We start from the raw sequence: 26657 nt of genomic DNA on the forward strand, positions 1-26657 counted from the left end.
TGATTTGCAGCCATGGAAAGGGTGGCTAGGGTCACATAACCCGAAAGAAAGTGTTTTAACTCTTAAATAACAGAGACTTGAGCAGTAAAACTGTAGTGGTATGATCTATATACTAAAACTGCTGCATTAAGTATTAATTTAACAACTAGCCTGTAGACATTTCTGTTAAGATGTGATAACTCTGAGCTGCATCCAGGGCTTTCACACTCTTTTTTGTGGTTGTCTCCTGGGTAGTCTCTCCCCTGTCTGTCAGTTGCAGGTAGTACGGCAAATTGATATTTTCCGAACATAACTGCTGGGGAATTTGTGTCATTTCAGTGCACCACAATGGTTTGGTGTGATATGCCTGTACTACTTTTAGCATCTGTGAGGGCTGCTGTGACAGTATGACACCATGATTTTTTGATATGCAATACTAAGGATTACTATGCTAACTTTTAAAAGTATACATAAACGTCAAAGTAGCATAAGCATTGTCGCTCTGTTTCTAATGTAGGGGATGACTACCGCGTGGAAAAGGTAAAAGGACAAGTGGGCTTCGGGTTCAGTAGGACTTAAGGTTAGAGAGTACCAGCCTCCAACATGCTGTTGACTAACACTCGTGATTTTCAGCCAGGTAAGATTCCCCATTGACACAACTGCAATATTTAAAATGTACATGAGTTTTAGGTATCTCAAAAAATGAAACCCATGTTTAGTTCATTACCTGATTTGCAATTTTGCTATCTTGTGATAAGCTTATACAGTCCTCATTCTTTACTGATGCAGCAGCAGGCATATCATCTGAACTACCAGAATATGAAGATGGTCTTCCTAAAAAGAAAGCATTCCACATGAGTACTAGCTGAAAACTGGACAGTGCAAGTCACCTAACACTGGTCAAAATATGTAGTGCATAGAATCTGATATTCGTCAGACAGGGCAATGTTTTATTAACCCCTTAAGGACACACGACATGTGTGACATGTCATGATTCCCTTTCATTCCAGAAGTTTGGTCCTTAAGGGGTTAATCTATATGTAGAACACCTTGGCTTCAATGGAAACAATGTGGCTGTGCTGCTGCTGTAAGTCCATCAACTTCAAAGCTTCACACATACATTAGAAACAAAAATGTAGCTCTTTCAGTTTTTGTGTCCACTGTGTTCGTTTGAGCAATGCTCATTGTTTGTATCAGAACCAACAACAATTTATTATTATTCTTTGTACATGCGTCATAGAATGGGGGGTGGGGGTGTATGAAATTAGGACACAGAGATTTGACCAACCAGGAATGTCTATGTGCAGTGTGCAGCATGTATGTTCTGGTATGAGCAGGTTTGCTTGCAATGGCTTTCTGCAACTCACAAAAATCTTGAATTTGCTAAGATTTCTCACTGGTGCCCTAAAAGAAGGCCTCCAAAATCTAGACAACTTTTTCCTTTTAGATGCAAAACTCCAAATCTCTGTCACAGCAACATGCAGAAATAAAATAAAAACAAGTTGTATGTGGGTGCACTGGGTGATAATGTGTACCTTTTGATGTAGATGAAATGCTGGAATCTTTAAACACAGTAAAGTTTGAGACAGTGAGAGGTGATTTTCGATGTTTAGATACAGACAACGGCACCACCTATAAAATAATATGGAAACACATTATCCAAGTTAAACCCTGAAAAATGAAGCATAGAAATATATAAAAAATACGGATTTCACGGTATTTACATTACAAATACAAATGTCCACAACAATACTGACTATATTGTATTGACTACAAAGCTACCCTTCAGCATTATTAACCCCTTAAGGACACATGACGTGTGTGACATGTCATGATTCCCTTTTATTCCAGAGGTTTGGTCCTTAAGGGGTTAAATGAATGTATATTGAATGTATTGTACAAAAACATCAATTGGTGGAGTGCTCTTAAAAGTGCAGTAGTACATATCTCAAACTTGTGCTATTGTAACTAGCACACATTCGAGACAAGTATTACTACACTTTTTAAAACTCTCCACCTGTTGATGTTTTTGTTGTATACAAGTGTTAAGTAAAGGGGTCTCAAACAGGTGTTTTTGAACAACTGTTTGACCCCTTAAGAATCACATGACTGGCTATGCTGTCCTTCAGTCCAAAGCTTTAATGTCCAATGATGGCATAGACCATGGGTGTCCAACCTTATGGATTCCCTGTGCCTACTGAGCGGAGAGGATTTGTTTTGGGCCACACTTTAACCCTTTAAGGACCAAACTTCTGGAATAAAAGGGAATCCTGACATGTCACACATGTCATAGGTCCTTAAGGGGTTAAATATACAATATAGATAATGTATATCAGTGTAATTTTAAAAGCCATTTTCTTAATTTTGATATTTCAATTGTTTAGTAAATAGATCTCTTATTTGTTATCCTTATGTGGGATTGGCTTATTTAACCCCTTAAGGACACATGACATGTGTGACATGTCATGATTCCCTTTTATTCCAGAAGTTTGGTCCTTAAGGGGTTAAGGATCTCAAATTATGAAGCTATCTACTAAACACATACACATGTATATACATATGCACACATAACCAGAGATAAACACAATCACAGACCTATACGAACAAATAACCCCACACACACAATCACAGACCTATATGAACAAGTACCCCCCCACACACAATGACATACCTATACACACAATCACATACATACACACACAGACAATCAAAACCCACATACACAATCAATCACAGGCATATCCACAGACAATCACTGACAAAACATACATAAAAATCACATACACACACATTTAGTACTAAAGAGGTAGGGATGCCGATGCTAGAATGACGTCATATCCTAGCGGCCATTAGGAAGCTGACCAGGACTATCACAAATTATAATGGGCCCCCTACCTCCCGGCAGCGCGGACAGTAATCGGTTGGCACTGCTAGTGGTCCTGGGATTTAACCCCAGAGATTGTTTAATAGCTGGGGGTCCCCTCTGCCAGTTAAGGGCACAGCTAGTTATCCATAGACTGACAGATAAGCTATGAGCAGCACTCTAAGTAAGCACTGCTCATAACTCTTTAAATACCAAAGCTGAGCAATTTTTCTCAGCTGCAATATTTCTTTCACTGCCTACAGCCACCAGTGTAAAAAAAAAAAAAAAGGATTAGGGGTAGGAAAATAAATTAGAATATGGGTTGTATTAAAGGTCAAGAACAGTAGCAGAATACACATATCTGTGAATTTCACCCAAAATAAAATGTGTGGGAAAAGAACACAACAAAGCAAGTAATTAATTTGTAGTGATAAAATGGTTAAATGAAAAGTGTCAACAAGATTTTTATTACATAGTTTGCGAGATGTACTTTCTACACACACACACATATACATTTATACACACACACATATACAGATAAAATTAGTATCTTGAATTTTATTTGTATTTTACATCTACATCACTGGACTAATACGGCTACAACACGCACACAGGCACACACACACACGCACACAGGCACACACACACACACGCACGCACGTTGTGGGAGGGGTTTGTCCGGCCTATAAATTCACAGGCCTCCCCTTCCTCTGGGCTGAGACTTTCTGGTTCAGTACAGAACCATCTACTTCCAGTTTAAAGGTCATCAACACAAACTGCATTAACTCCAAACAAAGAAGCTGGTCTTGGCCTAGTGTGGCCCACACAAGTATTCATTTTACCTCACTCTAGTAAAAAAGCAGCTGCCTCCCTCAAAGATAATGGGGCACTGCCACATCCTGTTGCTGTTCACGTGTTTTTCAGCAAAACTGTAAGTTTGTTTGTTTTGGTCCGCGTTGGGCCACGCTATCACTGACATTCTTCACGTATTCATTCCACATTTGGCATTTCACTGATTAGAATGGCATTAGCATTTCAGTCCGTATTCCTTCCTCACTAGGATATGGCGAATTTCACTACTGACGCAAATACGGCTTATTTCAATCATAGCATCACAGTGATAATTCAATTCGGTTCATGCATTCTGATTACTGTATTTGAACATATCATATTTTATAATATGCAATTCAGTTAGTCACCTTACGTTCTTTTGTATAATAAATGCTATGCCATATTCCGTTTTCATATTGGCAATTTTTGTTACTTATTTTTACCAGGCCTCCGTACCTATATGTAATTTTCATGGTTGCCCTCTTGGTATTCAGGCACTCATTGGGCTACACTGTTTAGTAATTATGTGGCTAAGTGTTGCTACTAACTGTGTAAATTCATGTCAGGCCCAAACGTGGGCCTATACATTTGTTCAGCATTTATGGTACAGCCTGTTAATACTCGGTCTTATTTCACTGTATGTCAATACTTACATTGTTTTAAGCCCTTTCTGGGCTCAGCAAGGGATTAGTCAATCATACTTTAAAATTATGTTAGTCACAAATATGTCTGTCAGGGCCGCCATCAGGGGGTGACAACCATGAGTGTTGTCACGGGCCCAGCGGCCCTGGGGGACCCGGCCACCCGGGCCCCAAGTGGATCTGCGGAACTGCCATCTGCACCGGGGCCCACATGCTGATGGGGCCCATCAGGTGGCCCAAGCATTTAGAGGCACGGTCAGCGCTGTAATAGCGTGACCGGGCCCCTTTTAAAAAAAAAAAAAATGCAGCCGGAAAGCAAGTGCTGCTGGGAGGAAGTGACGGCCGGTCACTTCCTCCAAGCTTTCTCCGTGCGGGAAGGAGGAGAGACAGCATGAAGGCCGCGAGGAGAGGCACCGACTCACATCATCCCCAGCCACCCTCCTGCGATGAAATGGTAAGGAAGAGGAGGGTGGCTGAAAATGAGGTGTGTGTATGTATGTATGCCAGTATATGTATGTATGCCAGTGTGTGTCTGTCTGTATGTATGTATGCCAGTATATGTCTGTATGCCAGTGTGTGTCTGTCTGTCTGTATGTCAGTATATGTATGTATGCCAGTGTGTGTCTGTATGTATGGATGTATGCCAGTGTGTGTTTGTCTGTATGTATGTATACCAGTGTGTGTCTGTGTGTATGTATGCCAGTATATGTATGTATGCCAGTGTGTCTGTATGTATGTATGCCTGCCAGTATATGTATGTATGTATGCCAGTGTGTATGCCAGTGTGTATGTATGTATGCCAGTATATGTATGTATGTATGCCTGTATGTATGTCAGTATGTGTCTGTATGTATGTATATATCAGTATGCAGTGTGTGTGTGTATGTATGTTTGTCAGTATGTATGTCTGCATGTCTATGTGTGTGTGTCAGTATCTCCATATGCATGTGTGTATGTCTGTTTCAGTATTTGTATCTGTTAGTATGTGTGTATCTTTCTGTGTGTGAATTCCTGTGGGTGGGATTTGGAGGCGGGCTTGAAGGGGGGCCCAGACCTTGAGCTGTGTTAGGGGCCCCAAAATTTCTGATGGCGGCCCTGATGTCTGTTATATGGTTATACGGTCATATACAGGGCCCTCACCTAAATATGTTATAGTCGCACTTCAAGACATGCCATGAACCAGGTCCGCCACTTGGGGACACTCCACTGCCAAAACCCCCACTCCCCCTCTCCACCCAAAAAACAACAACAAAAAACCCCACTGATTAGTAGATATACCCCAAGTGAAAACATGCATTTATTATTATTATTTTTTTTTTTTTTAATTGGGATTACATTTACAAGTGTTTCTTAACAAGCCCTACAGGGCCTCTAACACATGATACTGTCATTCGATTCGACCATCACTAACCTGACATTAATGCATGTTACTCTTTGTTATTCTTGCATTTGCTGTTGTTTTTAACCCTATTGTGCCATAGCAATTATGTATGCATAAGTGTTAATCATCCTCCTAAGCATTCCACAAGTATGCCTTATAAACCGTACGACCATCACAGCCTAAAATCAATTTAGCACTATTGCATTCTAGTGGTCTAAACCTAATTTCTGTCGTAAATTCTGTTTTATACCCTCCGTTCAACTGGTTCAGTAAGTATGTATTGTATTTCTTATGTTCTTTATGTTAACCATTTCACAAGCTAGAAGCTTTTTATTGTTATTACAGGGAGTGCAGAATTATTAGGCAAGTTGTATTTTTGAGGATTAATTTTATTATTGAACAACAACCATGTTCTCAATGAACCCAAAAAACTCATTAATATCAAAGCTGAATATTTTTGGAAGTAGTTTTTAGTTTGTTTTTAGTTATAGCTATTTTAGGGGGATATCTGTGTGTGCAGGTGACTATTACTGTGCATAATTATTAGGCAACTTAACAAAAAACAAATATATACCCATTTCAATTATTTATGTTTACCAGTGAAACCAATATAACATCTCAACATTCACAAATATACATTTCTGACATTCAAAAACATAACAAAAACTAATCAGTGACCAATATAGCCACCTTTCTTTACAAGGACACTCAAAAGCCTGCCATCCATGGATTCTGTCAGTGTTTTGATCTGTTCACCATCAACATTGCGTGCAGCAGCAACCACAGCCTCCCAGACACTATTCAGAGAGGTGTACTGTTTTCCCTCCTTGTAAATCTCACATTTGATGATGGACCACAGGTTCTCAATGGGGTTCAGATCAGGTGAACAAGGAGGCCATGTCATTAGATTTTCTTCTGTTATACCCTTTCTTGCCAGCCACGCTGTGGAGTACTTGGACGCGTGTGATGGAGCATTGTCCTGCATGAAAATCATGTTTCTTGAAGGATACAGACTTCTTCCTGTACCACTGCTTGAAGAAGGTGTCTTCCAGAAACTGGGAGTTGAGCTTGACTCCATCCTCAACCCGAAAAGGCCCCACAAGCTCATCTTTGATGATACCAGCCCAAACCAGTACTCCACCTCCACCTTGCTGGCGTCTGAGTCAGACTGGAGCTCTCTGCCCTTTACCAATCCATCCATCTGGCCCATCAAGACTCACTCTCATTTCATCAGTCCATAAAACCTTAGAAAAATCAGTCTTGAGATATTTCTTGGCCCAGTCTTGACGTTTCAGCTTGTGTGTCTTGTTCAGTGGTGGTCGTCTTTCAGCCTTTCTTACCTTGGCCATGTCTCTGAGTATTGCACACCTTGTGCTTTCGGGCACTCCAGTGATGTTGCAGCTCTGAAATATGGCCAGACTGGTGGCAAGTGGCATCTAGGCAGCTGCACGCTTGACTTTTCTCAGTTCATGGGCAGTTATTTTGCGCCTTGGTTTCTCCACACGCTTCTTGCGACCCTGTTGACTATTTTGAATGAAACGCTTGATTGTTCGATGATCACGCTTCAGAAGCTTTGCAATTTTAAGAGTGCTGCATCCCTCTGCAAGATATCTCACTATTTTTGACTTTTCTGAGCCTGTCAAGTCCTTCTTTTGACCCATTTTGCCAAAGGAAAGGAAGTTGCCTAATAATTATGCACACCTGATATAGGGTGTTGATGTCATTAGACCACACCCCTTCTCATTACAGAGATGCACATCACCTAATATGCTTAATTGGTAGTAGGCTTTCGAGCCTATACAGCTTGGAGTAAGACAACATGCATAAAGAGGATGATGTGGTCAAAATACTCATTTGCCTAATAATTCTGCACGCAGTGTATTTCTCTACTGTCTCATTACTACCATAGCTCTTGTAATCGCTACTTCTCAACAAACTCTACAACCTATATCTGAACTACCAATCACCCCCTCCATTACTTTTATCACAGCCTCACGTGGCCACCCTGTACCTCAGGACTTACATTGGGTCCCTACTCAGCCTCATATACATAGTCCTTGCAAAGGCCCTCAATGGGACTTTGCAATGCCTGTTTTACATGACCCTCAGTTCGCATCATACCATGTTCCTATTTTCCTATTTCAGCCCTTCATTGGGCTTTTCATTTGCATAACATCCACTTACAGGGGTTGCACACTACCACACAACACTACACGACATCGATAAACTAATCATACCTTACTATATGGTATGGCTTTCACTAAGACATCATCCTGGGGAACCTGTATCCTTCATCATATACATTGTCCCTTCCCCATGTCAAACACTATGGCTCAGCAGTATCGATTAGGTGGGATCATCATCACCAACATAGGACACAGCATAGATATACTCATGTGTTGCAAACGGTTGTGTGTCATCAATACCTTTAACCCCTTAAGGACACATGACGTGTGTGACACGTCATGATTCCCTTTTATTCAAGAAGTTTGGTCCTTAAGGGGTTAAACATGGTCCTTTCTTGACCTTCACTTCACAAGGCTGTCTATAGACAACCCAATACAATACAATTTTGGCTCCTCATTTGGGCTTGAAATGAAGGGCCCGCTACACGAGGGTTATATATTGCTTATATTACTTAATTCAATTATACGCTCTGTCTCGCTAGACCTACTCCAACCCAACCTATATGGACCTCTCGGAGTCTAAGGAATCTGGGAAACCTTAATCCCTAATCTGATAAGTTTTATCCTTACTCCACATATTAAGCCACTTCGGTCTAGCATGGTATTGACAATGTTACATATGACAAGTCACCTACATCTAGACACTTAATCATCTATCATGTTGGTTATTTGCCTCATTTTGCTTTGATCACAGTCTCCACTACATACAACGTTGCCACCCTGGTATTCATGACAATTCTCCATACCACTACATATGGACCGGTTCAAACAACAAAGGCATCATGCTTACAACTCTTACAACCTTGATATGTTTATTCCACATTTGGTCGTTCCATATGTCTGTACCCCTCATACAGCCCTTTTTTTTCCATCTTGCAGCTCAAGACTTATATTGGGCACTCTTGGCCTTTCGCTATGATACCATTACACATGGCCCTCATTAGACCTTCACTCCAAACACTTACATACGGCCCTCTTCGGGCAAACCACTACGATCCAATTTCGGTCCCCCATTTGGGCATTTACATAAATGTTCCTGTTTACAAGGGAAAACTACAAGCCCTTCATATCACATTTTACTATTCCACATTGCCTTGCTAGGCCCACATAAGTCCTCCCTATATGGTTCCTCTCTCGGCAAACTCCCAAGAACCCAGAACCCCTCATTATGCAATTATACATATTCAGGCCTCTTCGATCTGTCGATTTTACTTAAAATTAGTATAACCTACAACTTCATCTAAGGTGATTACTAGATCTCATAATTTGCTTCATGCTAGAGATGTTGGATACATGTTTTGGCCTTTAATTACTTAGGCTATTTTTTCAGGTCCTTTTAGTAGGATGCACAGCGGGAACTCATATCTAGATTCAGTTCAATCAGGTATCTCTTTTCCCAACTCATTTTGTTTGGCCTAGGTATGTACTCATTATACATAAGTTCCCTTATTTTTCTTGGTTCCCACCATTCTTACTTATCAACCTGTTGTTGACGTAGTAATCCTTAACCACAACATAGGTACGTTATTTCAATTAGCATGTACATTATCCTGGACATATTCCCATTATTTCTTTGGGTTCCTCTTTACTCCTTTCTCAAGCTCAACCTCACTAGTTGGGCAATGTACGTACGTTCCAACATACTTTCCATCAATTCATTACATTTCTATTCCCCTACACTTACATAGCTGAAAAGAGACTTGCGTCCATCAAGTTCAGCCTTCCTCACATATGATTTTGCCGTTGATTCAAAAGAAGGCAAAAAACCTAGTCTGAAGCGCTTCCAATTTTGCAACAAACTAGGAAAAAATTCCTTCTTAACCCCAAAATAGCAGTCAGGTGTCTCCTTGGATCAAGCAGCTATTACCCCACTAATTAGAAATTATATCCCTGTATGTTGTGTTTTAGCAAGTATTTATCCAATTGCAGTTTAGACATCTGTATGGACTGACAAAAACACCTATACATCACTGGTAAGACCACATATTGAATATGCTGTGCAATTTTGGGCAGCTTTTCTAAAGAAGGATATTATGGCACTAGAAAAAGTGCAGAGGCGGGCTACAAAATTAATAAAAGGAATGGAACATATCAGCTATGAAGAAAGGTTAACAAATTTATACCTATTTAGTTTAGAAAAACGTTGCCTGAGAGGAGATATGATAACATTATATAAATATATTCAGGGCCAATACAAACCATTGTGTGGTCATCTTGTTTTGTCAAACGCGTCCAGCGGTGTTTGGTCGTCAAGTGTCTGGAACTATTTTTGGACACTCAAACTCCCGAACACCGCTGAGACTTCCAGGACCACTTAGCTTCGCCAAGATTCATACGAATGAGACGGCGTTCGGTAAAAAAATTTCACGAACAAAGCGGCACACGACCAGCAATAGCACAAACCATAAAAAGCATGACTGTTCTGTATTTTTATTGTACAAAAGGAGACCAGCCACACATGGAACTATTTTCGGCAGGAGCCTAGAGTACGGCCGGGCAGGGAAGGGACGTTCGCTATCTCCCGAACCCCTGAACAGATTCGTGTGATTTTTGAGTGTGTGTATCCGCCAATTATGCTTGTTCCAAAAATGTAACTTTTATTAAAATTGACTGTATAGTTTTGGTGTTACAAAAATTGGGTAAAAAGTATATTTTTCGCTTGGAGATAAGTGAGCTGATACAGCAATTAACTCAATTATCTCCCAAGCAGAGGGGAGGAATGTACAGTAATAAATGGCTGTGTTTAAACTGTGTAACTGTAAATGATTGGCTGTTAAGTTTGTGTCTTCAGTGCCCAACAAGGTCCACGTGGGTGGTAACCTTGTAGGAAAATGTGTAAATAAGAAATGCTTGTGTGGTCATTAAAACAGATCTGCTTAACCCTCAATACGTAGCCTCATCTCATTATTGAAGGGTACCTGCTTCCAGCCTAATCACTAGCTCTGCTTCACCCTCTCCACACTGATCCAGTGGATGGGATATCGGGAATACTCTGCCGCACAGCCTCTCACCAGGAAAAGGACGTCTCCAACAGGCATACACCCCTCCAACAACCTGGGTGGCCATTACACCGCACATCACATACAGCAAGAAAGACAAAAAAAATCAGTTTCCAACCTTTTCTGGTTCAAATGGTGTTAATCGACCTTGAAGTGGTGTTTTTCTTCCAGTTGGTGTTGTGCTTCGACTTATACTACCAGGTGGTGCTCTGTCTCCATTCCTTAGAGGGGGTTTCCCAAACTCAGCTCTTTCTATAATGTTGGTAACCTAAAGTAAAGCAAAGAAAAATTAATAAGTAGCCTTATTCTAAGGAGAAGTGGCATGTCCTTTATTTTTAAACTGTATTTTTAGAGAAGACAGAAGTGTATTCGAAAGTAACTTTTCAAAAACCAAAAATTTTTAAAAAAATGTACCTTTACATTACAGTCAAAAGGCATGGGAAAGAGAGAGGGGAAAAAAAAGAGCAGAGAGGTATCAAGTCAGAAATGGAGATGAGGAGGAGGGGGGGGGGGGAATAAGGGTCTGCACTGTGAAATTCAAGGGACATGTGACAATAGTCGCTGGACTGGAAAAGAATATGATTTTCTTCATTACTAATTCCACATGTAAATCATTCATTTCAAGCAGTATAATTAAAATAAAAGTACAATAAATATTAGCCAAAAATATAAATTTAATATTTTCCCCAATTAATTTTGAAATATACAGCACAGAGAGCATATAAGTCTTCTTAAATCTGGAACGAGGCAGAGGAAAGAAAGGATATGAATTTGTCCCAGGACCACAGAGAATAACTTACAGAAACATCTCAAAGTGAGATAGAATTGTCAAAAGAAAAATACAAGTTTACTTAAACTCATAATAACCAACCAATAGCCTCTCTTGCTTATAAGTCCTCTTTGTTTTCTATTAATTAATATCCCTTTATTCTACTTGAAGTGTATACATGTTGGGAATGTGAGAACAGTCACGAAGACCATCGAATACGAGGAAAATATGCAACAATGTTGTAAGACAAGAAATGGAAGTGACCTTTCAAACCATTTAAACTGGCTCATTCAATCTATATTTTTATGTAATTAAAACAAAAACAAAAAAAGCATGAAAATCTGCTGATGACATTCATTAACCCCTTAAGGACCAATCTTCTGGAATAAAAGGGAATCATGACATGTCATGTGTCCTTAAGGGGTTAAAGAATCACTATAGGCACCCAGACCACTTCAGCTCAATTCAGCTTCAACCTCTAGGGTTAACTGCTATGTTTACATATGGGTTAATCCAGCCTCTAGTTGCGGTCACATTGATTTTCACAGTGAGAAGATGCCAGCGTCCATAGGAAAGCATTAAGAATGCTTTCCTATAGACTGACTGAATGCGCGCGAGGCTCTTGCCGTGCATGTGAATTTAGCCGATGACGTCCAAAGGAGGAGGAGAGTCCACAGCGCAGAGGGAGCCCGGCGTTGGAGAAAGGTGAATGTTTAACCCCTTCCTCCCCCTTAAGCCCGGCTCGGCAGGAAGGGGGCCATATTAATACTATAGTGCCAGGAAAACGAGTTTGTTTTCCTGGCACTATAGTGGTCCTTTAAGAGCATGAGTAAATGGAAACTGATAGCTCATTTCATCCCTAACTTGCTCAATTAGTGATTTCACACTTTTGAAATCATAAACCTTGCTAAGCAAACAAGGTTTGTCACAGAAAAAATAATAAGAAGAAAAAAATTAAAATAAGAAATACCCTCTGCCACCATAATGTTTCACATATACAAGTTGTCAGGAGGTTGAAATATGCTATATGGTCAAAGGTAAGTGGGCACTCCTAATAATTACTGAATTCAGGTGTTTTAGCTTCACCCATTCTTAGCATATGCATAAACTCCAGTCACAAAATCTCCATAGAAAAACACTGGTAGTACAATGGGTTGTATTGAAGAGCTCAATGACTTTAAATGTGGCACGGATATAAAATGTGAAGTTTCTGTCCTCCTCGTTTTGCCCCGGCCATTCCCCGTTCCTAAAGTGAAGTGGAAGCATCTAGAAGCAACAGCAGGGCAGCCATGAACTGGTAGAGAACTAACAGAGTTGGTGTGCAGAGTGCTGAAGCATGTAAAAATGTCTAACATCTGTTGCACCACTCACTACGGAGTTCCAAACTACCTGTGAAAGCAACGTCAGCACAAGAAGTGTGTGTTAGAAGTTCCATAAAATTAGTTTCAGTGGCAAAGGAACTGTATACAAGCCTCACAACTGCATGTGCAATGCCAAATGTCAGCTTGATTTGTATATAGCATACCACCACTGGACTCTGGAGCAGTGAAATCATATTCTCTGGAGCAATGAATCATGCTTCACTAATTGGCAGTTTGATGGAAGAACCTGCGTGTGGCCAATGCTAGGAGAATGCTACCTACTGGAATATACAGTGCCTATTCTATTTGTTTGCTGGAGAAGGGATACTTCTGTGGGGCTGTTTGTCAGGGTTTGGGTTATTAGTCTGTTCCTTGTAGTCTATTATATACAGAGACTTACATAGTTACATAGCTGAAAAGAGACTTGCGTCCATCAAGTTCAGCCTTCCTCACATATGTTTTTGCTGTTGATCCAAAAGAAGGCAAAAAATCTAGTCGGAAGCACTTCCAATTTTGCAACAAACTAGGAAAAAAATCCTTCTTGACCCCAAAATAGCAGTCAGATGTCTCCTTAGATCAAGCAGCTATTACCCCACCAATTAGAAATTATATCCCTGTATGTTATGTTTTTGCAAGTATTTATCCAATTTCAGTTTAAACATCTGTATGTACTCTGCTAAAACCACACCATCAGGCAGAGAATTCCATATCCTTATTACTCTTACTGTAAAAAAAAAAAAAAACCTTTTCTTTGTCTTAGATGAAATCTAATTTCTTCCAGCCTAAATGTGTGACATTGTGTCCTATGTATAGCCCTGTTTATGAATAGATTTCCAGATAATGGTTTGTACTGGCCCCGAATATATTTGTATAATGTTATCATATCCCCTCTGAGGCGCCATTTTTCCAAACTAAAAAGAGATTTTAAAATGTATCCTTTCTTTTGTAGTTCGTCTCTGCACTTTTTCTAGTGCCATGATATCCTTCTTTAAAACAGGTGCCCAAAATTGCACAGCATATTCAAGGTGTGGTCTTACCAGCGATTTATAGAGGCAAAATTATATTTTTCATCTCAAGAATTTATGCCCCTATTTATACATGACAAAACCTTACTGGCCTTAGCAACTACAGCTTGACATTTCATATTGCTGCCTAATTTTTTGTCTATAACAATTCCCAAATCCTTCTCGTGTGTGGTTATCCCTAATTCACTATCATTTAGGGTGTAAGTTGCTTGTGCATTCTTGACCCTGAAGTGCATAACTTTGCATTTCTCTACGTTAAATTTCATCTGCCATTTTAGTGCCCAGTCCCCCAATCCCTTTGCAGCAAAGCAATATCTTGCTCATATTTTATTACTTTACAGAGTTTTGTGTCATCGGCAAACACCGAAACATGGCTTTCAATGCCCATTTCAAGATCATTTATAAATATGTTAAAACTTTGTGGTCCTGAAACAGAACCCTGAGGGACACCACTTACCACTTTTGTCCAGCTTGAAAATTTACCATTAATGACAACTCGTTGTACTCTATCCTTAATCCAATGTTCTACCCAAGAACAAGAATAATCATCTAGACAAATTTATTTTAGTTTGAAGACTAAGCTATTGTGAGGAACCATATCAAATACCTTGGCAAAATCCAAGTAGATCACATCCACTGCAACACCCTGATCTATACTTCTACCTACTTCTTCGTAGAATGCAATTAGGTTAGTTTGACATGACCTATGTTTCATAAAACCATGCTGATTATTGCTAATAACACAGTTCTTCCCATAGACTTATTATCACTGAAGCAAGTGCTTTGCTTATATTACAAAGCAGGAATAGCCTGCTACACACTATGGGTCCATAAGCAGGGGCGTATTAGCCGCGAGGCAAACAAGGCATTTGCCTTGGGCGGCATTTTCCAGGGGGCGGCAAAAAAAGCCGCCCCCAAATGCCCAGGGCAAATGTCTTGTTAGCCTTGCGGCTAACAGACATGCCGGCGGGCTGCTGGGCGATCGGGCGGCACTGCCTGCCTGGCGAGGGAGCACTTCCCCTGAGCTCTCTGCTCAGCTCCCTCGCCAGCTGCAGAGTGAGGGTCGGAGGCGGAGCCGGAATATGACGTCATATTCCGGCTCCCAGCCTCACTCTGAGGCGCGCGAGGGAGCTGAGCAGAGAGCTCAGGGGAAGTGCTCCCTCGCCGGCCGCCCGCCCGCCCGCCCGCCAGGCAGGCAGTGCCGCCCGATCGCCCAGCAGCCACTGGACCACCAGGGAAGAAGAGACACCCCCCTCCCCAGCATTCCCAAAGGTAAGGAGGCTGGGGGGGGGGGGTTAATTAAAAAAAAACGTGTTAAAAATAAATATAAAAAAAAGTGTTAAAAATAAATATAAAAAAAAAATGTGTTAAAAATAAATTTTAAAAAAAGTGTTAAAAATAAATTTAAAAAAAATGTGTTAATGTGGGTGGGTGAGTGTGTGTCTGTGTCTGTTAGTGTGTGTGTCTGTGTCTGTTAGTGTGTGTGTCTGTTAGTGTGTGTGTGTGTGTGTCTGACTGTGTGTGTATGTTAGTGAGTGTGTGTGTCTGTTAGTGTGTGTGTCTGTTAGTGTTTCTGTCTGTGTCTGTTAGTGTGTGTGTCTGTTAGTGTTTGTGTCTGTTAGTGTGTGTGTCTGTTAGTGTTTGTGTCTGTTAGTGTTTGTGTCTGTTAGTGTTTGTGTCTGTTAGTGTTTGTGTCTGTTAGTGTGTGTGTCTGTTAGTGTGTGTGTCTGTTAGTGTGTGTGTCTGTTAGTGTGTGTGTCTGTGTCTGACTGTGTGTGTATGTTAGTGAGTGTGTATGTTAGTGAGTGTGTGTGTCTGCTAGTGAGTGAGTGTGTCTGCTAGTGAGTGAGTGTGTGTCTGTTAGTGTGTGTCTGTTAGTGAGTGTGTTTGTCTGTTACTGAGTGTGAGTGTGTCTGTTAGTGTGTGTGTGTTTCTGTTAGCTAGTGTATGCGTATCTGTCAGTGAATGTGTGTGTGTGTATTTAGTATGCGGGGCGGGGGGAAAGGTTGGGTGGGGGTGGCGCGGGAGGAGGGGGGGCGCGGGGGGAGGGGGGGCGCGGGGGGAGGGGGGGCGCCTGAGTTTTGTCCTGCCTAGGGCAGCACAAAACCAGGATACACCACTGTCCATAAGGTTCAGCTAATGAATCTTTATTAATTACATACTTTACTATATAATGTTTCTTATATTTGTCTGTTTTCTGTAAGCAAGATTTTTTTTTTTTATCAGTACCAAGGACTCTACAAACCACACATATTCACAGGCATGAATTATACTGCTCAAAGAGTTGTGCCTAAGTTTAGAGTAGTTCTCAAAAAATGTGCATGTATTATGGGTTGTTTTTTGGTCCTACAAAATATTACACTACATGCTATCTTTGTTCAATAGAGGACCTCCATTAAAAATAAATCTCTTCAGTCAAGTTGGTACATGTATCTATTTTTAGTTTATTTTCTGCATTTATCATAATTTTATATGCAAAAGGGCAAAACTACAGTATCTATTTTTGTTAAAATAATTTCATTTGGAGGGGCGGAGCTAGCAGCGCAAGGAGAAGGGCGCCATTCCCAGCAGCTCCGGTAAAACGGAGCCAAAAAAAGCTGAAAATTATAAAAGTTAAAGCCCATCTGCCGACAAAAGCAACGGGTACTTACCCCTGACACCCGGCGGACCCCGCAGATGCCTTTTGTACAGAAATCGGGCACAAAACGCCGCATCAAAGGAACAGGGGCCTACCGCACATGCGACCAGGCTCTAACCAGGGAGCTGACATCGTGGCTCGGAGCAAGCCCATACAGCACTGAGGCGGACTTCTACACCCCAGAAGAAATGGGACATAGATCCCACAAATCAGCCCCAGGTACATCCATACCGCACAGAGATATAGGCAGCATGCTACAAACTCCCTCACTGATAAGGAGCCGAAATGCCACGGCAGTCTCACCCGAGCGGTCTGAGGATGGAGACTCCACACACAGCACGGCCACAGCAGCTATTAATAGCACATGCGCACAAACAACTGAGGACTCAATTCCAGCAACCAAAGGGGACATCCAGACAATGCTGACCAGCAAATGTGGCAGGCGGATCTGAAAGGGCTGGCAGCAGAGGTGCAAACGGTCTCGGCCCGCACCCAAGCAGCGGAACAAGAGGTGAGAGACCTGCGCCAAGACCATACAAACCGCGCAAGCTAACATTAACAGGCAAGTCAATGTCCTAGACGACAAGGGCAGGAGAAAGAATATCAAAATAAGAGGGGTATCAGAAGCGGTGCCACTGGAGGAACTGCCCCACTTTGTAAGGCGTCTGACGGCCTCACTCCTTCCCAATAGGCAGGCGAAACAATTCACTTTTGACGGCGTATATCGCATAGCAAAACCAAGACAGGCACCACAGGCGGCCCCACGCGACATTATACTGAGATGTCAATCACTAACGGACAAAATAGCCCTAATTTCGGCCATAAAAGGGAACTCACCACACGAATTTGAAAAACACCGACTTACCTTCTTTCAGGATCTGAGCAGAGACACTCTACTCTGGCGCAAGAGCATGCACCACATCACATCCAGGCTGCAAACAGCGGGCATCCCATACAGATGGGCAACCCCAAGAATGCTGTGGGTGACTAAAGACGAACTTCATTACAAGCTCACTGACCCGGGAGAAGGCACAGCCCTCCTGACCACACTGGGACTATCCGACAACGACGCGGCCCCACCCGCCGAGCATCCGGGACCCACCGCCTGAAGCCTGCAGTGACCACAAGCCACGAATTACGTTTATATTTTATTTGTTCAAGTTTCTTTTGCACTGTTGCACCAGATTACACATAACACTCCCAACTCAAACCAAATTTAACGAACCAGACGAGGCCAGAGGGCCATGTAGGGAAGCCGCACGCAGATAACAGAATCCCACCCCCCCATTAATGCCCTGGGGTTACAGGGCATAGTAAAACATGGAGCACCCTCAGGCACCACTAGACGGGTACACGGGCGCAGAAATACCCCCATCGACAGCCAAGTCAGGCTCAGATAGCCAAGCTCCTAATCCAGATATACCTACACATAGACGAACCACAGAACCCAGCCCTCACGCTACCACAAAATGTAAACACAACCTAACGCCACGCATAGGGTTAGGGAACCTACAAGCACACACTTTGTGCCGGGGTTAAACCATAGCCCAAGGACCCTAAGGGGTAGCGTCAACCTCTCACATTACCCACACCAAGGGCACAGCCCTCACTCTCGATACAACCACCTAGCCCATTACACTAAAAAGTGCAGAGCTAACCTCGGCCCAAATCACTGACAGTACATAATGTTATCTTATCCTATGCAAATGCTGTTGTGGCATTCTCACAAATGTCTGTATTGTTGCCATTGCACCAAAAATAAAGAATTACTACAAAAAAAAAATTTAACAATGTCCCACAAAAAAAAAATAATTTCATTTACACTATTGTCCTTTATTTCTTATGATTCCCAACACGTATACAAATCGTTATTAAATTGACAAAAAATAGAATACGCATATTATATACAACAAATCTAATTATTTTTTTAAAGTGCTCCAAAATGCTTCTGACCATGAAATTGACAAAAATGAAAAAAATAAAAAAATAGAAAGATACATACTGTAGTACTGTTTTCCATCATTACTGGTGTCTTCCTACCAATGGGAGTTCTTCCTCTATTTTGATGTACATTCTGTTCCACTCTGAGGTCAGACTTGGTGTTAAATGTACCTCGCATAATAGCTTGTGAAACCTGGCAAATAAAATAAAAACACAGGGACATTTCACTTAGTACTGTCATGAATCAAACTCATTTATCTAAATGTATCATCTTATGAAAAGTAAGTTAACCATGGTCAGGGCCGCCATATAGGGGGTGACAACCATAATGGTTGACACAGGCCCGATGGTCCTGGGGGGCCTGTGTAGCATCAGAACTGCTGCCGGTGCACCTACACTGGGCCCGCACACTGATGGGGTCCATCGGTTGGCCCATGCACTTAGGACCACCCGATGGGCATATGTCTGCAGGGGCCCGGTCAGCGGTGCAGCCGTGTAATAGCGTGACCGGACCCCTTTAAAAATGTCAGCCGCAAGCAGTACTGGGAGGAAGGGACGTCAGGTCATTTCCTCCAAATTTACTCCGCACGGAAGGGGAGAGAGGCAGAGCGGAGGCATAGAGGAGGGGACAGACAGCCGACTCCCATCAGACCCATTTAATTTTCTGCACCAAAAAGGTAAGAAACAGGAGAGGGGCTGAAAAATGTGTCTGTATGCATATCAGTATGTATGTGTGTGTGTCTGTCTGTCTGTCAGTATGTTTGTCTGTATGTCAATATGTAATTGGGATACATATATCTGATTGCCATTTTGGCGTCAAGAAGGAATTTTTTCCTAGTTTGTTGCAAATTGGAAGCGCTTCAGACTGGACTTTTTGCCTTCTTTTGGATCAACAGCAAAAACATATGTGAGGAAGGCTGAACTTGATGGACGCAAGTCTCATTTTAGCTATGTAACTATGTATGTATGTATGTATGTATGTATGTCTGTCTGTCTCTATATGTATGTCAGTATTTATGTGTGTGTTTCTGTATGTATGTCAGCATGTATGTATGTGTTTTAGTGTGTGTGTGTGTATCTGTGTGTGTATTTGTGTGACAGTGTCTATTATGTCTCAATGTGGATCTGTATCTGTGTGTGTATATGTGTATATATGTGTATAAGTCCTACATTCAAACACCAACATCCACACATATACTCCATACAAAAATATGCTTACATTCAAACACAAATTGTGTGTATACATATACACATATACATATATACATACACACAGGGGTCAAGTCCTGGGGGAAAAAGTGTGGGAACTCACCCAAGATCCACCCCAACGAAAAAAAAATAATTATACATTCGTATCCATGCCATTATCAATGTACCATTTATTACTACCATTCCATCTGATGCCCCATACTGGCACTTGCCCTTATCTCCCATACCCATTACCTGGTACAGTAACAGCCTGTAATGATAACACACAGCTGGGTTTATTCTGGTAATTATAATCGCTAACATATATACCCTGTACTGAGGCAATTACTAACATGGATTTCTTAAAATTTCTATCCCCATTGAGATCACTTTAGAAACATTTACATAGGCTCCCTGCCCATCACTGTCGCTGAAAAAAATATTCCATCTAACTTGCCCTGGTTACTGTTAGATGGTCAACAAAGAGACAGTTTCTTGTTTTTACAGTTTGGACAACCTCATCCATTGCTGCCCCTACACTACTACACATTGATACTCCAATTGCCAGTATTTCCAAAGGGTGCCCTGTTAGTACAGACCACGCAGGGCACTGGGCATTGCTATAGCTGTAATACATATAATAAGTGATAACTCTCACAGGGGCATTTAGCAGCTGGTCACTTATGAATGTACATCACCAATGCTGATAACTCAAAAATAACTACATTGTACAACATTGTCCCAAACAAGGGGCACTTAACCAACTGCTCATTGATACACTTCACCACTCGAGTCCTGCATACATATATATATATATATATATATATATATATATATATATATATATATATACACTGTCAGGGTATTTATATCGGCAGACATTTTGTGCTATGATAGAAATTAAAATGTATATTGCCAGTCACTCTGAACAGAGCAGACTCCATTTTGTTATTTTCAAGTTAACAAAAGACACAAGATTTCTATCCCTTCTGTAAAACTAACCACTTTGCCAGAAGCTAAGGAATGTATAGTATATACAAACAAGTTGATAAGAAATGAGAACGGGGGATGGACAGACTGTCTAAATGCTAATGGAATATAATTAATTCTAAACCCAGACATTTGTGACAGAGAAGATTAAATAATTTAATTTTACTTTTGATAATGTATAACGTCCCATTGTAAGTTTAGGGGTCATATTTAGTTATAACTGTCATATTGGAAATTATAGCAGAATTTGCCAGACACATAGTCTGGACAAAACTTAAAGAAACTATTTGAACTGACAGAAAACTTAAGTTATAGACAACTATAAAGATAAGGTAAATGACGTCAAAATAGCCACCAGGAAATGTTAACTCTTTCCTGGATAGGTATGTTTAGTGGGACGAGACTGCCCTCTATAGACCAAATACTTAAATTGCTACCTGGAAGGTAACCACACCTCTAGTGTTTCTATTGGTCTACCACCTAGTGAATTTTTCCTTTAAAAGTTAAGACAAAGGGAAGAGAGAAAAATGCAGAGGAATGCAGAGAAAGCAAAGGGTATGCAAAGGAGGCAGTCGGGATCGCAGGCTAAGAAAGAAAAGCAGAGTCAGAGCAAGAAATCCAAACAAGTTCCTGAGACTACCTACTAATCTGATGAAAATATCTTTAACTGGTAAATATACTGGCTTCATTTAATTAATCTAATTTAATTAAAAAATTCTAATAGCATGATATATGACTGGATAAATCACGATCAGATTTCGATATTTAGAAATCTTAGTTAACTAAGAAGTATATATTTATAACCATTCCATGCTGCAGATGGAATTAGAATAAGTATGTATTAATGTGACATATCACATGTTAGCATATCGTGATATTTATCCAGGTGTATTGATTTGCTCTAAAATAAGATAAAATATCTGTTTAGGCAAGTTAAAATTCTGCTTATAGAACATGGTAGATTACTCTTATTAGATGGTTCCAGGAAATGACTAATGAACTGGTTTAAATGTTATTTTATTTAAAATCACATGAGAATAGGTCTTAATTACTTAGGAGGTCTAGCCAGCATTGAAATGGTTATTTTAACTGTCAGCTAAAGTTTTATGGCTTTATGCTGCAAACTGTGTGAAACTTTTTCTTTGTCTCGGTCATAAATCTTGTCTTGACAATTAAGGCTGTTAACCATTGGAAAATGTTTTTGTATTGCCATTGTATTGCATATTATGTTATACTGAATATTCATTGATTATAATCACGCATGTTACATATTATTATTATTTAAATTGTATCTATTTTTATAACACAAATCACAAATTGTGATTTTTATTTATATGCAATACATTTCACTTACACGATAACGATCTTTGGGAACTGAGAATTGAAATAGTGGGCAATTCTCAACTGTTTACTATTACTATCCCATAAATATCCCCACAACACATACATACATACATACATACATACACACACACACACACACACACACACTGCATCCACTACACACACACACACTCTGAATCCACTACACATGCATTAACACATACCATGTCCACTACATACACTGCATCCTTGAGGACAGGCTTGGAGGTGGGCCCTGAGGGCCCAGACCTTAAACTGTGTTAGGGGGCCCAAAATTTCTGATGGCAGCCCTGACTATGGTACATGGTGATTATATGATTATAGACAGACTTATATTAGCATACTTCCACTTGTACGCAATGCAATTTTTCTACATAATAACCATTACAAACAGAATCTATGTGTAAAATGATCTAGTTGTGCCATCCTTGTTCCGGCGAAACCAGCCGACGTCATTGTCTGTACTACAGCACTGAGGTCTATGGAGGATCCAGCAAGATCACGGGATCCTCCGCAGACAGAGCCAATTCCCTGCAGCTGTCACCTAAGATGGCTGTCGTAATTAACACAGTAGCTCCACTTGAAGTCTAAGAAAGTCAGGCGGTGGAAACCTACAGAGACAAAACAGTCCCTACTTCTTCACTGTATATCTCTTGACTGGCTTGGAATTTGAGTGACATTCCAACACAGTCAAAGATTAGTATTTCATAAAGATTCTATCTTTATGAAATACTAATTTTACAGGGGGTGACAGTACCACTTTAATATTCCCCTGCTCCTGAGGATTGCTGCGGCACATTCATGAGACACAGTATCTACATTTTATTAATGCTTCAAATCAAGTTAAACATCTAGTTATAGCTGCTAATCATATACGTCACAGTAATATAAACAGCAGAGTAGGAGTTAGATATTGGTCCTCATGTAGAAAAAATGCAAACAGTTACAGCCTTTATTGATGTGACTGAAATGTTTCTAGAATTATAGCAGATAGTGGGAATTAAGTTTTCATTGGTTTCTATTTAATTTTAGTATACAATATTGGCAACATTATTCTGTGTGTGCTAGTCAGATTATCAAAGATCAAAGTGCTGAATTTTAACAAATGTGTGGATGAGGCATGCCTTTAGAGAAGGCAAGAACATGTCTCTGGCCCCATACTTTTACTTAAACATATTCTCCAGTGTGCCTCTAGGGCAGGGGTAGTCAACCTTTTAATACCTACTGCCCACTTCTGTATCTTTGTTGATGGTAAAATGTCCTTACCGCCCACCAGTGCCGCAGTAACTAATTGTATAGCGCAATTCTTTGTAAAAAAAATATGCACTTACATTTATCTATTTCTTTTTCTTCTATTCTTCTCTCCGTGTGTGTTTGTGTGTGAAGGGTCCATGTGTATGTGAGGGGGCAGTGTGTGTGTGTGAGGGGGCAGTCTGTGAGGGGTGTAGTGGGCGGTAGGGACAAGATTGACTACCCATGCTCTAGGGCAGTGGCCTTCAATTCATTGCCAGTCCGCGAAAGCTTTCACCCGACTATACCGTTGGGTGAAAGCTTTCGTGGACTGGCAATAAATTGCCGTGAGATATTTCCCCTGTGCTATGATCCTACGATCATAGCACCGGGAACCATGCCTCCCTCTCCCCTGCCTGCTCTGCAGGACCGGAGGAGAGATCAGAGATCTCCCTCTCCGGCCCGCTAGCAGTGTAATGCTGGCAGCCGGCAGGGGAGGGAGAAAGAGAGAACCCGGGGTAGCGCTAACCTTCAACTCCGCCGGGTTCTCCTCTCGTGAGCTCATAGCATTGCCGCGGTTACCACGGTAATGTTCCAAATCTCACAACAGTGAAGTTCGCTCTCACCACTGGGACCACCAGGGCTTCCCCACCGGACTACCAGGGATTGCAGAAAATGCCCCCCCCCCCCTCCCAGGCAAAGGTGGGCAGTGAGGGGGATATCAAAATTACTATTAATCTACCCTCTTACCCTACAGACCCACAATCATTCTCTCCCCTATACACACACAACCCTACACACTGCACACCTCACACACACCACTGGTTTTTATTTCTGGCAGATGCCGGTCTGCGAAATATTTCTCCTCTTTTCGCCTGGCCGCAGGTGTTAAAAGGTTGCAGAACACTGCTCTAGGGAATTAAATGGCAACAAAATTTAAAATGACCCATAATAACATGCTCACTAGTGATTCTGATCGATTGTCCATGTTGTGAATCTCTGATGCCTTGAGCTCACTACGCAGCTCTTGATTCTCCTTTGCCAATGCATCAATCTGATTTTTCAGTTGTTCATTAGTCGACAACCAGTGAAATTCATTTCTACGAAATTTCCCCTGTAATTCTGAGATCTGTTCTTTTAGCATCTGCAAATAAGAAACACATTAAATGCTGTGTGTGCATAAATAGCAATGGCAGATACAGGTTACTGAGAAAAAAAACTGTGTCAATGAGATAGATATGTGATAAGGCGACATACTTACAGGCTAATGAAAAAGAACTTGTTGCTGGTTAAACATTCTGTGCATTTGATTATCTGTAAATCACTAACTACCTTGTGAAGTGGAAACCAGAGCTAATGTGGTCAAAATTAATATGTATAGTGCCTGTAAGTGTAAATGTAATATTTTGTATTTTAATACAGTTATTTGGAAATTCAATTTTCAATTGTCTCAAACAAGCCGATATTATAAGGAAGTTGTCACTTTCCAAGATTTTAAATATGATGTTCACATCCCCCCTCTCCCACCCTGTATTTACAAACGATATATTTGTGAGTTGTAAAAAATGTTTAATAAATGAAGAAAGCAAAATGTATATCAACTGGGCACAAAAAAAAAAAAAAAAATCATTGGTATGGGATTGGTAAGACAATTCAAACCCTAAAGGGACACTTCAGACACATTTTAGATTTAGGGTATTGATGTGCAGATACACATTTCTATAGCTTCACAATTTGGACATATTTGAAATTGTATAGTATAATCGATTCATTGATTTGTAAATATACATATACAACCATACAAATAAACACCAAATGTACGAACAGTGTCAAACCGACAAAGGCTATATGTGGCTCATCATTGGTTGCGGAAGTAGGTCTCTTAAGGAAGACCACCTGTCTCCAGACTCCAGTGAGTTCTGTTCTGCACCATTTTATACTGGGTGGATTTAGGGTCCAATACTTCCCAGGCTGGGAAGGTTGGTTACAGTTAGGTTCTTATGGAACCATTCTATCCATATATCCTGCCAATAGTTAAGTTTTGCCCAAGATTGCCTGGTCATTATTTCATATTTCCTCACCAGGGATATGTGATTTAAATGTTAAAATATAGAAGTATTATCTTTTTTAAGCCACTTTTTTTCAGCTATCAGTGATAGAGCAGCAAAAAGAATATAAAAAAAGTAGATATTTGGAGGGTGAAAGGGAGAACGGAAGGCTTATTGTGTACAGTAAGGCCCGCAGGGGTTTTAATAAGTTTAATTACATCCAGCCAGTAATTTAGCAATTTGGTGCAACTCTGAACAACATGCAGGATGGTAACTCTACATGGGAAACACATAGGGTTAGACCTCTGTATATATTGATTGATTTTAGCCATGTTTCGTGAATTTGACAGCCATGGTCTTTTTTCCATGATTTAATGCACGATAAGGTTGGTATATTAACATCATGATTCAGAAGAGCAGAAATTGTCGGGTTTTTTTCCACAGGGAGTAAGGCTAAACAGAACGACTCAAAGTCAGTCAGCCGCTGCTTGTTTACAAAGGAGGTATGTATTTGCATGTATGTTGTCCACCGAGAGTGGATTTGCAGGAAAGAGAATTTCGCTACATTGAGTAAACGATATAATTGCTCTAGCTGCAAAAAGGGTAGCACTTTTACTTTTTGTTGTAAAACATATAGGTGCAGAAAAAAACAACGGTTCCATAAGAGTTGAAAGGGCCTTTACAGGCATTGCCAATGAGACAGGTTTACAACTGCAAAGAGAGCATTTCAATTTATCCCATACTGAAAGTGTTGCTATGAGGTTAGATATTTGTAAGGTGGGTATCCAAATCAGGCCTCAGGCCTGATATGGGTATTGTTTGTGACCAATATTGTTCAATATGAACCCATTGGGGTGGGTTAGCACTCTGGTGTGCTGATACTAGATTATTCAGAATAGATGCAGTATAATATAATTGCAGATTTGGAAGACCCAATCCACCCTTTTGCATAGGTTTGTAGAGTGTTCGAAGTGCAATTCTTTTATTACTCTTTTATTACTCTATATGAATAAATTTTTAAATATTTGCCAAGTTTCTTTAAAAAAAAAAAAAAAAAAAAAAAAGGCTGTCTGGACTTTAATTGGGATGGCCCTAAATAAGTACTGCAGCTTAGGTAAAATTGTAATTTTAACGGCTGCTATAGGTCCAGACGATGAGATAAATTTGTAGCGCCACTGGTGTAATGTAGAAAGAACTTGAAAAACTCGTAAGGTGGATTTAAGTG

At 40.6% G+C, this 26657-nt stretch overlaps 1 protein-coding gene across 1 annotated transcript in view; it reads right to left on the minus strand.

The window, feature by feature from the left end:
• The window catches only part of LOC134586288 (centromere protein J-like), a 132672-nt gene that overhangs the window by 31120 nt on the left and 74895 nt on the right, over positions 1-26657 (minus strand). Inside the window, exons 9-13 of the mRNA XM_063441773.1 lie at positions 24349-24528; positions 18676-18807; positions 10999-11148; positions 1515-1611; positions 707-813 (exon numbers count right to left, since the gene is read on the minus strand). Coding sequence (XP_063297843.1) covers positions 707-813; positions 1515-1611; positions 10999-11148; positions 18676-18807; positions 24349-24528 — 666 coding nt within the window. The remainder of the gene's footprint in view (positions 1-706; positions 814-1514; positions 1612-10998; positions 11149-18675; positions 18808-24348; positions 24529-26657) is intronic.

Source organism: Pelobates fuscus, chromosome 2 (assembly GCF_036172605.1).
Source record: "Pelobates fuscus isolate aPelFus1 chromosome 2, aPelFus1.pri, whole genome shotgun sequence".
Taxonomy (NCBI): Eukaryota; Metazoa; Chordata; class Amphibia; order Anura; family Pelobatidae; genus Pelobates; species Pelobates fuscus.